At 39.8% G+C, this 14,512-nt stretch overlaps 1 protein-coding gene across 1 annotated transcript; it reads right to left on the bottom strand.

Annotated features, from left to right (window-relative positions):
* Window positions 1–219: 219 nt before the first annotated feature.
* LOC145776235 (lactadherin-like) lies at window positions 220–4,873 on the bottom strand. Its single transcript, XM_082587637.1, has 4 exons — window positions 4,705–4,873; window positions 4,113–4,277; window positions 3,508–3,680; window positions 220–749 (listed from the first exon to the last, which is right to left on the bottom strand). Exons 1-4 carry the CDS (start codon window positions 4,871–4,873, stop codon window positions 612–614), a joined length of 645 nt encoding a protein of 214 aa, XP_082443763.1. The 3' UTR covers window positions 220–611.
* Window positions 4,874–14,512: the final 9,639 nt, after the last annotated feature.

Below are 14,512 nucleotides of genomic sequence, written 5' to 3'. Positions count from 1 at the left end.
AGCGTGATCTCCGACAACATGACAATCTTAGTGTAGCAAGTTCATTATCGCAAAAGTGCTTTTGTTTGTTGAACCTTGAATTAAAATTAATCCGTTTTCTCTTAATCTTGTTTTTTTTCTCCATCGCTTTTTTCCAACTTCTTTTTATACCAATTTGAAGAACTACTGAGTAGGCCTGTTGTATTAGATGCTCTTTTTAGCAGAAAAAAATTAAAAACTCTATTGCAACATTGATATTTTGGCAAAGGTAAAAAGTAAATCTAAAATAAGATAGGCAGTAAAGGCTGCTTCGTGCACGTAGCCTATCTACTACTCTACTACACAAACCGAGGTGGAATCACGATACATTAAATATGCATGAGCCATAATCATTAGACTACAAATAAAAAGCCAAATTAATTTCATGAAAACTTAGAAGTACGTTTAGTTTTATTGATTTTGCGAACCTTTTTTTTTGCATCAGAATTATTACGCTTAAACGCTTCTTATAGAATAAAATCCAGCGAGAGGTTGTCGCGCTGTCAGTTGTCGTTTTAGTGAATTTGGTAAATTATTGGGCGTCGATTTCTGGGCGTCACATCATGGGTACAAGATCACAATATGCAGTCATCCTAGCAAGTAAGAAACTCCATTCTTAGGCTGATCCAACCGTTCCAGGTTTGTGGAAGAAGTCGAATGTATCGAGCAAAAACAGGTTGAGGAAATTTGTTGTTAGAGTAAGAATCCATGTCTGTATTGCCTTCAAATATCTGCAAAGAAAACAAAAAGTTTTAAAGTATACAGTAGATGGCCTCATGACATAGCTTTTCACAACAAAAACTTCAAGCTCTGTTTGTGCCAAATTGATTTTAATTTTTCACAGCACTGATTTGTTTGAGAATTTTTTAGCGACGCAAATGTTGCTTGGATGCTTTAAAATATTTGTCCGAATACAGACAGTGCAAATATATTGGCATCGCTTTGTCGTCCCTACGTCAGTGGCTTCAAAAGTGTAGCCTATAGTCCACTTAATGTCAGAAAGTGCCTGCAATACTGTTCTATTTTTATCAATCTTTCCTTCTGGTGGCTTTACATTTTTGTAGGTAAGGGAAATTGTCGTAATGCAGTAAAATTAATCAACCTGTTGATTAGCCAACCTGAATTCGCAAGTTAAAATCAGCACTCACCGGGCATATCAGCAAGTTGCAGGTGACCAGGCCCTAGATATCGAACCAACGAGCTATGATCTAAACACCATGTGATCAAGGGCATTAGGAAAATTGCCCGTCGGATAATTGCCCGTGTGGGAATATTGCCCACCAGAAAATTGCCCGTGTGGGAAGATTGCCGTCGAGAAAATTGCCACCCGGAAAATTGCCCGTCTTTGAGTAAGAAATAGCTGCGAAAAAAGTCCAGCTGTGAGTCTATTATTCCTCTAATACACTAGCTTAAACTAATAGCACCCAGCTGTGATAAAAGGCGTGATAAATTTTAATCTGCAAATGCCAAACTAAATAAAAAAATGCTTCTGGGGAATATAAATATCAACTCTCTATCTCATACCGACAAAAGTATACAGCTTTACACTGAGTTCTGAGGACAGTCTTCTTTCAGATTCCGCTATTACACTCAAATTTTGTCACCCCAAAATGGTGACCGTCATAAAAAGTGAGCGCGGAAAAGACATTCTTGTAGATGAATTGCAATTTATGTATCATCGGAATAAGACGACTAAAAGTGGTACTATACGATTTATTGGGAGTGCAGTGAAAGAAAATTTATAAGTTGCAAAGCAAGATTGCACACGAACTCGCATATTGACAATATTCAAATTTTAAAGAAAGTAAATGAACACACATCGTCCGGGTGTTTTGATGGATGTATTCTCATTATTTGCCTTCTGTATGATCGCTTTGGTTAACACATGAGCAACAATAGTAATCATGTAAATTTCTGATATCAATTAAACCTTTCCCATAGCCTACTTGTCATTCCCGCATGAAAGTTGTTGCTACTTTCAATGTCTAAGTGATAAATTTATGATGTGATATGCCTTTATTACTGCGAATTACTTAATGTACATTTTCAAGTTTGCTACAGATTAAAGTACTACATGAATTTCGCTTAATACATGACAAAGATCAGTGTCAAAACGTGATAATTAAATCTCGTCGCACCAATCTGGTTGCAAGGGTGCTAAGTTTAGACTATTTGAGGAACAATGGTTCAATACAGACTCACAGCTGGATTTTTTTTGCAGCTACTTCTTACTCAAAGACGGGCAATTTTCTTAACGGCAATTTTCCCACACGGGCAAGTTTCCGGCGGGCAATTTTCCGACGGGCGATTTTCCGACGGGCAATCTTCCTGTCACGATGATCAAGCATGATATAACGTTCGCGTTTTGTCGCTTCTACGTTTTTCTGGACCTTTGCTAAGTTGACGTGTATTGTTTTTGCTGTGATGGTCATATATAAAAACTACTGAACTGAACACCAACAGCTAAGATGATGATGGCCTTGCGATCAAAGCAAGACTTCTGATCAAAATGCAGCTTAGCAGGCTAGTCGTACAGGCGTTTTTGCCTTGATCTGTCCTCTTTGTAGCTGTGATGTATAGCCTACAAGCAGAGAATAAGGTTTCAGTTTGCTCAAGTTGGACTAACTTACAGGGGTAGCAAAGGATTCAGACGAGATTAAAGCCTCTGTTATGATCACGTGACTAAGCTTGACAGTGACGTAGTTTGCGCTTGAACGCACACGGTCGCAAGATCAAATTTGCAAATGTAGACGATTATTGTCAGTCGAGGCTGGACTGGGGTTACCATATTTGATGATGTACAATTCCTGAAAATAGTCCTCATTCATGTTGACGAATTTTTGTGTGCCAAACACTTTTGTCATGGTATAAATTTATTTATATTTACAACTCGGCAGCCGTGGCCGAGTGGTTAGCGCGTTGGGCTCGCAGTCGAGAGCCTGCACGTTCGACTCCAGCCACCCGCACTTGCTGTTGTTTCTCTGGGCAAGAAACTTTACGATAATTGCCTCTACCCAGTGATCGATTTCGAGTAATGTGTAGCCAAATTTAAGTCATAAGTAGAGTAGACAACCGGAAACAGACATTGCAGTCGGCTGCAGCGTGGGTCAGGTGTATGTCGGAAGGCGTACACCGATGCATAGCGCTCAAGTCCGCTTTCCCGCAATGCAGGATAAAGATAAACAAAAAAAAAACTACCGACTTTGTTTTTATATTTAAGGAAATACTTGTGTTAGTTCAGGCATGTTGTGAGTTATAGAAACAAAAAATACAACTCAATAAGAAAGAGAACGTCTTGTTAATTCTCAGGAGACATCTATTCCTTTGCTGTTAGCCATACACAATTAACGGTCGGTATCCATAGTGGTTTTTATATCAGAATGATGGCTGCTGCTTGCTGGTCTGCAACGACACTACTCTGAATTTGCAACAAATGTCGAACCCAAAGTTATTGCGGCAATGTTTATCGAGGACACTGCAGACAATTACCATTTCACTCCCAGCATCATCCACGATCACTTGGAGACGATCAGTAGAGTTTCCATACGATATCTTAAATGTTTTCACCCATTGATTGCTGTTGAATGGTCGTCCTTGAGTTATGACACCAGTCAGACGGGTTGGTCTTTGCAGATGGACTTGAATCCATTCACCAACGCGTTCTAACAATATCATAGTTTTCGTTACTACACAACAAAAGTTTTAGATCATTTACAGATTTTTCATTTCAAATTTAATCACTAATTTTTGTAATGGGCCTTCTGTTATAAGCAACAGCATGGAAAAATGTAAATAAATTTAAACGTTGTTTAAAACTTATCAGCAGCGACACGACCAGTAGATGATGATAGTAATAATTAGAGTTTAAAAATTGACTAAAGCTGTTCACCAGTTAAATAACAAGATTCTTTCGGCTGGTTTAAACTAAGCTAAACTATCACAGGATGTGTAAGGTGATAATCTGTTATCATTCCGACGTTTCGTCAATCAGATACCAAGCACCATGTTTTTTTCATTCAACAACAAAACAAACTCAGCGGCATCAACTAAATTTACTCAATACAGGTAAAACAAAACTATATTTAGCAACTTACTTTGATGTGCCGACCAACATCCTATGTTTGGTGCGTTCCCATTTAGTCCTATTTGATTGTTCAATCTCGCTGCGTATGGTCCGTACTTGAAATCCCAGGACGAAGAAGCAGTGATGTCTTCATCTCTCACTCTCCTGTCTCCCATGCCAATAGTGCAGTAAGAATCTGTAAAAATTAAGATGGATTTAAATATCAGTCAAAAGTTGCTAAAAACGGTTTGCCAACAAAGAGTAAGCAGCAAGAAAAGAAAGATTGCACCTGCAAACATCTATTGAATTGGCCAATGATGCAAATTAAAAAGTATGTTTGATTATAAAAAGTAGATTTGATCACATTCATACGACACACCATGACTAATTTGTACTTTAACATCACTAAAAATGTTGTTGTCAACCTCGTAGTGGTGATCCCTGGTAATTGATTCTTGCAATCAAGCGAATAATAAAAAATTGAGACAGCAAATGTAGCAGCTCACAAAGGTCTATGAGCTCTATCTTTTCAAGCAAGTCAGTAAAATTGTGGTTTTAAGCGTTATTTTATAGCATTAAATGAACTTTTTCTCGTTTATTGAAAATATTTAACCATATCTAACTTTTTAAAATAAGAACCTTGAAGTTGACGAATTGTTTCTCTAATTTTCTCAATTTCGCTCGGATCGCAAGCACATTGCCCTGGAAGTCCTGGAGGACCTGATGGTCCAATAGATCCTTTTGGTCCTCGCTTTCCAGGAACACCTTGAATAGTACTTCCTCCAGTCGCATCACTAACATCCTCCGATCCCCGGTTCAATGAGAAGCAAACATCATTAGATCTTCCGTTTACACAAGAGATTAACAGTACACAGAAGACAATTGAATGGAAAGAGATTTTTGTTTCAAACTTTTATTAGCTGAAATCATGCAAATCTTTAAAAAAGATGCTTTAACATAAAGTTACCATTTTGTTTTGTCTATCAGCATGTCGCTTGTTCAACCACATTTTATTCACCTAATTAACGATGTTAGGCATGCATACTTTTAGAAGTAGTTTAAGAGAGTAAAACGTTTTTGTTTTTCAACGAAATAATGTCATATTTCAAAGTAAACAATGCTCACTCAACTAGCTTATTTCATGAACAAATAGGCTAAATTGATAAATTTCAATGGCAATAGAGATACGCTATAAAGTGAAAGGTTCCGTGAAATTCTTATGCAGTAGGTCAGGTGTGACCAAACGTTTCTCCAGTGTATTTTTTGTGTCTGTAGGTCAAAAGTAACACATTGTTCAACAACAGGCGCCGGCTATCCAAAAGAGCATCGCGGGCCGGATTTGGCCCGTGGGCCTGACTTTGGACACTTTTGCAGTAATAGTGAAGCAAAGTTGAGGACACCTTAGAATTAGATGAATTTTCGAAATTCTAGCCTGCGGTAAGGTTAAATTATACTAGGCTATACTAATTTTCAAGAGAAAAAATATTATATTCTTCTGCAGTCGTGAATGAAGTTTTTTTGGAATGATAGGCTAACTTAATTTTAAACCAAACTTTCTGCTTACATCCAATGTTAATTTAGTGAATTTAGTTATATACAAAGCGACCTATGGTTACAGCTACAGTAGAATTCGCCTATAGTGACTTTAGCTAAAGTGACACTTCGCGTATAATGACACCTGTTGCAAAGTCCCGTTGGCAAACCATATGTTTTGCATAGAAATGACTTCGCCTATAGTGACTTTGTGTATAAGAACACTTTGCTTACAGTGACACCACATTTCTGTCCCTTGGGCTGAAAATTTTCCGTATAAGGACACTAGTTAGTTTGTCATGCAATAATATATACTTTACCCATGCGCAAGCAAGATGATAAAAAAGGTTTATGATTGAGCACTGAGCAGGCTTCATAGTTGTGATGTAACAAAGGCTTAAGCAAAGTGGCTACTGTGGCTGCTAGGCTAGTTCCAGGCTTTCGTTCTTGTGAGATGTGATCTCAGTTCTCTCTGCATAAGCCAGGTTGATTGTCATTGTGTAGTTTGTCGATCTAGCACAAATTTCCAAGTTTGTACAATGCAAAATGTAAAATAATGTAATGTATTGTAATGAAAACAATGTAAAATACCTCGTACATAACGGATATCGCATATAACGGACGAATTTCGCTGGTCCCGACTGGTCCGTTATATGCGAGTTCTACTGTAGTCATCTGCGGCCATTTTACCTTGACTTCGTCTATAGTGACACTTCACTTATTGTGACACTTTTTCCGTGGTCCCTTCAGGTGTCACCATAGGCGAATTCTACTGTATATGGTTATATGCAAAGTGCTCATCTTGATAAAAAAATAGAATTGCGCTAAAAATGCCTAAAACTGACCAAGAATATATTTGTCAAAATTTTCTGGGGTCAAGCCTCCTACTCTTCCTGTCAAACTTTACTTTTTGGGATACTAAGTAGGTTATTGCATTGTTCATTTATCTTATAAATTTTGCTTTGTTAAAACTCTAACCCTTTTCCATTTTTTTTTTCAAATCCATTACTGTATTGCCGCCATATTTCTTATTTGTTTCTAAAAACTCTTAGAAATGTCCCCTCTTTGCTGAAATGTGAATTTTTTCGTGCATTGAAAGAGTTAGCGTCCTTAGCCTAACGCTTTCTTGTCCTATTTTTAAGATTCATCAGTAGACATAGGCGCACACTGGAGGATTTCCGGAGCTAGCAACACTAGAGCTTACCGAATATACAGATATTCTGTATTTAAGAAATAGAGAATAGGCTACCACATTAAATTGATCCAAGGGTATTGCATGCTACTGCTTTTGCCCTGGGATATCTAAACAAGGAGATACGAAGGCTTTTATTACGTCTGACAATAGAAGGGCTTCTGTTTATCGTGAATAATCTCTGCTTTTCGTGAAATGACAATTGTTACCGATAGTGATGTAATAAAGCTTGTTATGATAACCTGCATTGCGCTATTAGCATCAAGCTTAGATGTTCACTGCATGCTCATAGTTACTTATTAATTCAACTACCCGTATATCTGCTTTACAGGTAGTCTACTGCAAAGGTTTTGTTAAAAAAACGCCTTACAGGTGGTCACAGCGGTAAACCATAATCTCTTCGTGGGAAAATTGTAACATAAAGTTCCCGGATCCGTTTGTCTGCATATAATGACCGAAGAAACACACACTTGAACTTCTTTTCAATAAGTGTATTTCTGTAAAATTAGCCCGCGGCTATCGAAATGGAGTGCAATGCCTACACCTCTAAAACTGTCACTACGATACAGATTACTTGGATAAAAGACGGAGAATTTGTCCAGCTAGCAAGCACCAAATAAACCAGTTAAATGTGCGACCGACTTCCAACAAACAACTTCGAGAATGAATCAGAAAAATTTGTGATAACTCAAAGGCACGCCAACAGTAGCGCGACGCAACATTTCATGTTTAAACCGGTTTCAACAGGTTTGACACAGGTCTTACGGACGATGGTGCAATTTTGGCTCATGTTTTAGGAATTTCCATGACGTAATATTCAGTAGACTTGAACGGTTTCTACATGACGTTTGACCAGGCGAACAACCGTCTGGAACATAGCGGCCCCTAGTTATGACAGTCTGACATGACATAACTAAAAAAGAATTGACGACAATTGTGAGCCAATGAATAAAAACACATGATACACAAATTGTTTGAATCACTCACGTTTAAGTTAATACGCAAATACAAAGGGCATGCAAAGAATGAACAGCAATAAGAACACGACGATACATGAAATTGGTACCATAGGTATTAGGTACACGCAAAAATGATGCTATATACAATGATTGCGATAATAACCGACTGTTCTGGGCTCAGACAAGTGTCGGCCACCGCAGACAAAACCAGGCTCAAACCCTAACACTTAGGTGTTCTTTACGGGGGCGAGGCACGAAATATCCCTCAACACATAGTCTACTTTCACTTTCCCCGTACTCTCATCATAGTTGCAGACGGCAACTTTAGCTCTACGAACCACAGGCTTCCCTTTCCTAATTTGTGGAACTACCTCATGCACCCTCCCAAGTTGATACGTCCCACGTTTACCAATGTCCTGGAGAGAACCTACCACTACAAGTTGACCAGGCTCCAAATTCTCGGCCATTTTTAGCCATTTTTTCCGGCCCTGAAGACCTGGCAAGTAAAAATCGATCCATTTACTCCAAAACTGATGAGAAAGTGACAAATTGAACCGATAATCCCTTCTTAATTGGTCACGATCATGTGGTTGCCCAACAGCACAGTATGGGTCTAAGTATGGGGTTAAAAGTGAGGCAGGGGTGATGACAGTAAAATCCCTAGGGTCGTCACTCAAAGGTACCAAAGGGCGTTCGTTCACGATCCGAACGGCACTGCCAGAGTTTGCAAAATACCATCTCGGTAACAAAAAATCCTTAAGCAGGTCCAAAGAGCGAAGCCACGACTCCCACTCTTTAACAAAGCTATCAGGGACCTCGGTGACCCAATCAAACTTGTCTATCGCCAATTGCTGAAGTATAAGGCGTGCTTTTAGAAAAAATGGCGCTCCAAAGCCTAGCGGATCAAAATTTTGTCCAAGCTGACTGAGCATACTTCGGCGCGTGTGTTTAGCTAAGGGCTTTAAGGAACATGCGATACGGATCTCGTCAGACTCGGTTTGCCACACACAACCCAATGTCTTCGCTGATGGCAAAGTCATATTTTCAGTCTGAAAGTCAATGTCACGAATCAAAGGTGAAAGCATCTCATTATCCAAATTTGACAAGACAATCATAGCCTCCTTGTTAGCACTCCACTTACCAAGTTTAAACCCACGGCTATCAAACAAAGCAATTGATTCATGAGTGATTTGCTGAGCTTCCTCTAAGCTATCAGCCGAAAATATAAAATCATCCATGTACATATTATTTGCAATATTGCAGAGAGTCAATTCACCAGCACTGCTGGGATTCTGCTCGATCATTTTCTTTATAGCCAAGCAAGCGATATACGGGCTACTCTTTATTCCCCAAGGGTGTACACAAAAACGAAATGGTACCATCCTACCATTTTCAAGGTCATCATCTTCAAACCATAATATACGAAACAAATCCCTTTGCGACTCAGGTAACTTTATTTGAAAGAAGCATTTAGTCACATCAGCCATGAGACCAAATCTACCAAGCCGAAATCTAGCCAAGACATCTACCAGAGGGTTTAACAAGTCAGGACCCGAAAACATTACATCATTAACACAAGCTCCTCGGAATTTAGACTTGCCATCGTAAACAATGCGCTTTTTTAATTGTGACGTAACAAAGTATGGTAAATACCATTCAAATCCCTTGACATTTCCTGCTTCACCAGTACGCTCAATATAGCCATTTGATTTAAGATCTTTCATGGTGTCAGTAAGGAAATCACGAAGTTCAGGTTGTTTTAAAGCTTTCTTCCTTAAAGCAGCAACTCTATCTGACGCCAACACAAAATTGTTAGGTAGATCAATATCTTCCTTCAACGGAACAGGTATCTCAAATCGACCATCTTTCAACTCAATATTCGGTTCAACAAGTTCTCTAGCCAACTTATCATTGCGAGACAATTCACAGGTTTCATTTTGCAACGTCAAATCCTGAATGACTTTATTCAGGTCTGCTATTTCCATATCACGAGACTCAATTTTACGCTGAAAGCCAGAGATGACATCCGACTCTGAAGACGTCTGCACTCTGCACACTTTAGCAACGCTTTCCTCTAAGGGTGACTTACCACCACAAGCCAACCAACCGAGAGGAGTGAGTAAAGCATGCGGTTCACTACGATTTTCACCAACACGTTCTTCTTTTGCCCACATCAAATAAGCGTTGTCGTTGCCAATCAGTACATCTACAGTACTACAATCATTCAAATGAAACATATTCACGTCATGAAAATGACGGAAACCATTTAAATCTTGTTTATGCGGTAAAGTTTTAACATCATCAGCCCAAGCTGGGTTAACCACCGAAGTTATATCACAAAACAGTTCATCTGTCTCTAACGACTGGATGTTGAGTTTGACAAGGTCAGCACAAGTAGCTTTCTGACCAGCCGGGGTATCCATTTTAAACGACGCTTTATCGTACGGTTTAAGATCAAGTTCACACACCAAGTCACTCGAAACAAACGTCAACTGCGAACCAGGATCATGCTGACAATACACCAACTTCGATTTGCCAGTCATTGGATTCAAAACACGAGCAGCAGTAACGCGGTTAAAGGCTGCTTTAACATTTCCAATCTTAACATTACGCACAGGAACTCTGGCACGAGCATCATCTTTCCCAACAGAATCCAGAGAATCATGTGACGTCACATAAAAATCATGCAGAAGAAAATAGTGTTTCCTATCGTTGTTAGGCCCACACTTACGACAGTTATTTGCATGAACGCAATCCCTAACCATATGCTGGCGCAAACAATTCAAGCATTTGCCAGCTTTCACAATGACATCTCTCCGATCTTTAGGTGTCAAGCGCAAAAATTCTTTACAATTAGACAAAAAATGATATTCAACTTGACCACGTGACGAACAACAAATGCATGCCGGTAGGTTTTTACGTCTGGCTTCACCACCGCGCGGTGCGCCAACAACAGTCGAGTACTGCGAACTCCCTGACATCACATCATCGTGGGGTTTTACGGACGTCTGCCTAACCGGACATGAAGGCAATTTTCCTTTGCCAAACTTTTTAAAATGCTGCGACTCACCAGAATCGCCCATTAGCATAATGCTAAAATCAGTCGACTTACGCGTTTCCTCTCGTACAACAAAATCGAACAAACTCTGAAAAGTAGGCTCATTAGTGCCACCATACTGATCACCTAAAAAGTCAAGATAACGCTGCTTAGCGTCAAACGGGAGTCGCTTAGCCAAATCCAAAACAAAACGTCCTTCCAATTTGTCACGCTGACCATAAGCTTGCGCGTAAAGCAAACACTGCGATAATTCATCTTTAAACTCTTTCAGATCACTGGAAGAGGTCGAAGTCAATTTGCTACCATAGCGATACTTTCTAATTTCCGGTTCTGCAAAAAGACCTCCACGAACCCCAAAACGCTGGGACAAGCGAGCTAACGACATTTCTATCCTGTCTTCCTCTGACAAGCCAGGGGTGTCAGAAACCAAATTAGCAATCGTTTGCGCAGCTGTTCTAACACAAGCTGCTTGTAACAAAGTCAAACAAGTCCCCTTAAAGGGCGAAGCTGCCATTAAGGCCGTAACACGATTTTTAAAGAAGATAAATGGCATATTATTACCATCGTAACCAATCAAGGCCGCCTTATCGAAAAACGTCCTACTATTTTGGTATTCAAAAAAGCAATCCTGCTGTTGAGAACTCGATTTAGCGGGAGAAGACAAGCTATATCCCTTAAGGGGCTGAGTGGGCTCAGTCACATGCACAGCCCGACCACGATCCTCACACACGTTAAAATCAGGAGACGCAATACGCCTCTCACAACCACCCAAATTACGTGTAGCTGGGCGATCAAAACCTAGCGGCGCAGAAAACTGTGAAGGGGGCAAAGCATTACTACTAATGGCGGCCCCGTGACCTGTACGCTCTGGGGGAGGAGTTCGGTTGTAATTCGCAGACCTTGGCTCTACAGCATTCGGAAGACCCTTAGCCGCGGCCCCGAGACCTCCTAAAACAGCTGGAAAACGTGTGGATTGCCCTGGTCCACTCACAGGTTGAACGGGCGTTTGGAAAAGGTTATGTAAATTAAACTGCGATTGATGTTCATTTCTGGAATGCCTAGAAGAGCCCTTCTTAGAGCTACGCCGAGAGCCCACCTCTGATCGATATTCAGCTAAAACTACCTCTTTACGTTGTTCAGCCCTCAACTGAGCGTCTTTGAGTGCGAACTCAGCAGCTCTCGCTTCGGCTCTCGCGGCGGCCTCAGCTGCTCTCGCTTCGGCCTCAGCTCTCGCGGCAGCCTCAGCTCGAATGGCCTCAGCAGCTCTCGCTTCGGCCTCAGCTCTCGCGGCAGCCTCAGCTCGAATGGCCTCAGCAGCTCTCGCCGCAGCCTCAGCTCGAATGGCCTCAGCTCTCGCGGCAGCCTCAGCAGCTCTCGCTTCGGCCTCAGCTTGTATCTGGAGCTCCTCTCGTCTTAGCTGCAGGTTAATTTGTGCCACTATCCGAGACGAAGTCATAGACATCCTAGTGCTTACATTTGAGGCGCTATCCTCAGGATGTATGTCAGCATCCAACATATCTGAGAACTCACTTTCTTTTTGTTCAAAGTTATTTTTTAACGAGTTAAATTCGGGGTCTACCCTATCACGAAGTTCTGCCAAGATCGCAGAGTTAAAGATTTTAGTCAAAAGAGCATGGAAATGCCGTAATTCTTCTTCTAAAGTAGATAACTTAGATCTAAAAATTAACAGTTCCTGCTTATCACTCAAAGAACCTAGGGCTACAGAAAGTTTCCCAATTTGAGTCAAAATATCCCGTCTAAGATGCCGGGCCTCTCGAACTGACTTAGCCTCATCGTTAATGGGTCCCTCCCCAGAATGGCCTGCCCGACCGCAAAGAACATCATCAGGCTTAAACTCAGTCGAGTCTACGGCGGTCGAGTCCTTGTCGCCACCGAGTGTAGACATATTAAATGTTGGGGCTAAATTAACAATTAAAAAAATTAAGTTACACAAACACACAAAATTATTAGGCTACAGTAGTTATAAAAAACTTAACTGCAAAGACAGTAAAAATACAAAAAAGAATTTAAATGCACGATACCGTAGCTGTACGAGTATGAAGTCCTAAAGTCCACAAAACTTGCTTGGATTCTTCCACTTGAATCTACAAGCACAGATGGATTGTCTTTAATCTTCTTTCTTGCCAATGAATGTCAAAGTTATTTTTCTTCAGTACCAAACTGAGAAGAAATGTCTTTACTTTTCTTTGCTTCTATAAGAGTGTAGACTACCAACCAACAAATCTTCTTTTATTATTTCTTGTACTTCTAATTAGTTCTTCTGCACTAGCTGACAACAAACACGTCGTTTATTTTTATGCCTTCAAGTGCTTCTTGGCCTACCAGCTAACAAAAATCGTCGTTTATTTTTCTTGCTTTAATTTCTTCTTGACCTACCAACTGACAAGAACTCGTCTTTTATTTTTATTTTTTTTTGCTTTAATTTCTTCTTGACCTACCAACTGACAACTTCGAGAATGAATCAGAAAAATTTGTGATAACTCAAAGGCACGCCAACAGTAGCGCGACGCAACATTTCATGTTTAAACCGGTTTCAACAGGTTTGACACAGGTCTTACGGACGATGGTGCAATTTTGGCTTATGTTTTAGGAATTTCCATGACGTAATATTCAGTAGACTTGAACGGTTTCTACATGACGTTTGACCAGGCGAACAACCGTCTGGAACAACAGGTAACCTTACAACTGTCTTTTCAAAGAAGAATTCTTTAAATATAGCCTACTCTACACAACATTTGCTAACTGTCTTCTGTAGCTAACTGTATCAGCTGCACTACAAAGCTTTCTGCATTTTAAAAAGAATTGCATGACGTTCAACGCGTTACCAATTACCGCCCTTCTAGTGTCGTAAGAATAAGGCATCGCTGCAAGCCTTGTTATTCTCTTCTTTAGATACCCCTGCTTTTGCCACACAAGTATGCCTTCTTAAGTAGCATACACGTATTTTGTTGCTCGGTTTTTGTTGCAAGCGCATATTCCCAAGTTCAGCTGAAAGTTAGCAGTTAGCTATTAATCGTTGAAAAAAACTCAGTCAAGAGCAATCTGTAATAAAAAAAAGAGAGTCAATAAATATCAGAGCGAAACAGAAAGTTTAATTCAAACCAGTAGAAGATATATATTTTTTCAATAGCAATGCAAAATCATTGTGTTTGATGTCTTTTACAATAATATTAGTTACAAAGAAGTTTATTAGCGGCATTTACAGCACCCAAAACAAAAAAAAAAACATCAAAACAACAGAACGTTGAGGGAAGCAGTTTTTGAAAGTCGTTTTTATTGTCTCAAACCAACAGAAATGCATCAAAAATGCGTTGATTAATATAAAAAAGTCAGTCATTTCAAAGGATTTCTCTCTTTGTGGCCCCTACAATTTTTTTTCAAACCTTAATGCGACCCTTTATGCTCTCATTCTTGGACCATCCTGACTTAGATAATATTTCTCAAAGCAATAGAAATATTTAGAAAAATGTTTTGAAGTTGCAATCAATGATTTCCTTGAGTAGAAATCGTGGGAGCGGTGCCTTCCGGCTGGCAGTTGAAGTTTGCTGTGTAGCTTTTTTTAAAATTAACCTACCAAAATGTCAAGAGAAAAATGTTATTGTTGTACTACTTTTACACATTCCCGCAACTGCACATCAAAAGTAGTCACATAGGCTACAATGAAATTT

Source organism: Aplidium turbinatum, chromosome 8 (assembly GCF_918807975.1).
Source record: "Aplidium turbinatum chromosome 8, kaAplTurb1.1, whole genome shotgun sequence".
Lineage (NCBI taxonomy): Eukaryota > Metazoa > Chordata > Ascidiacea > Aplousobranchia > Polyclinidae > Aplidium > Aplidium turbinatum.
The sequence above is the reverse complement of the archived record's forward strand: the minus strand, read 5'-3'. Positions and strand labels throughout refer to the sequence as shown.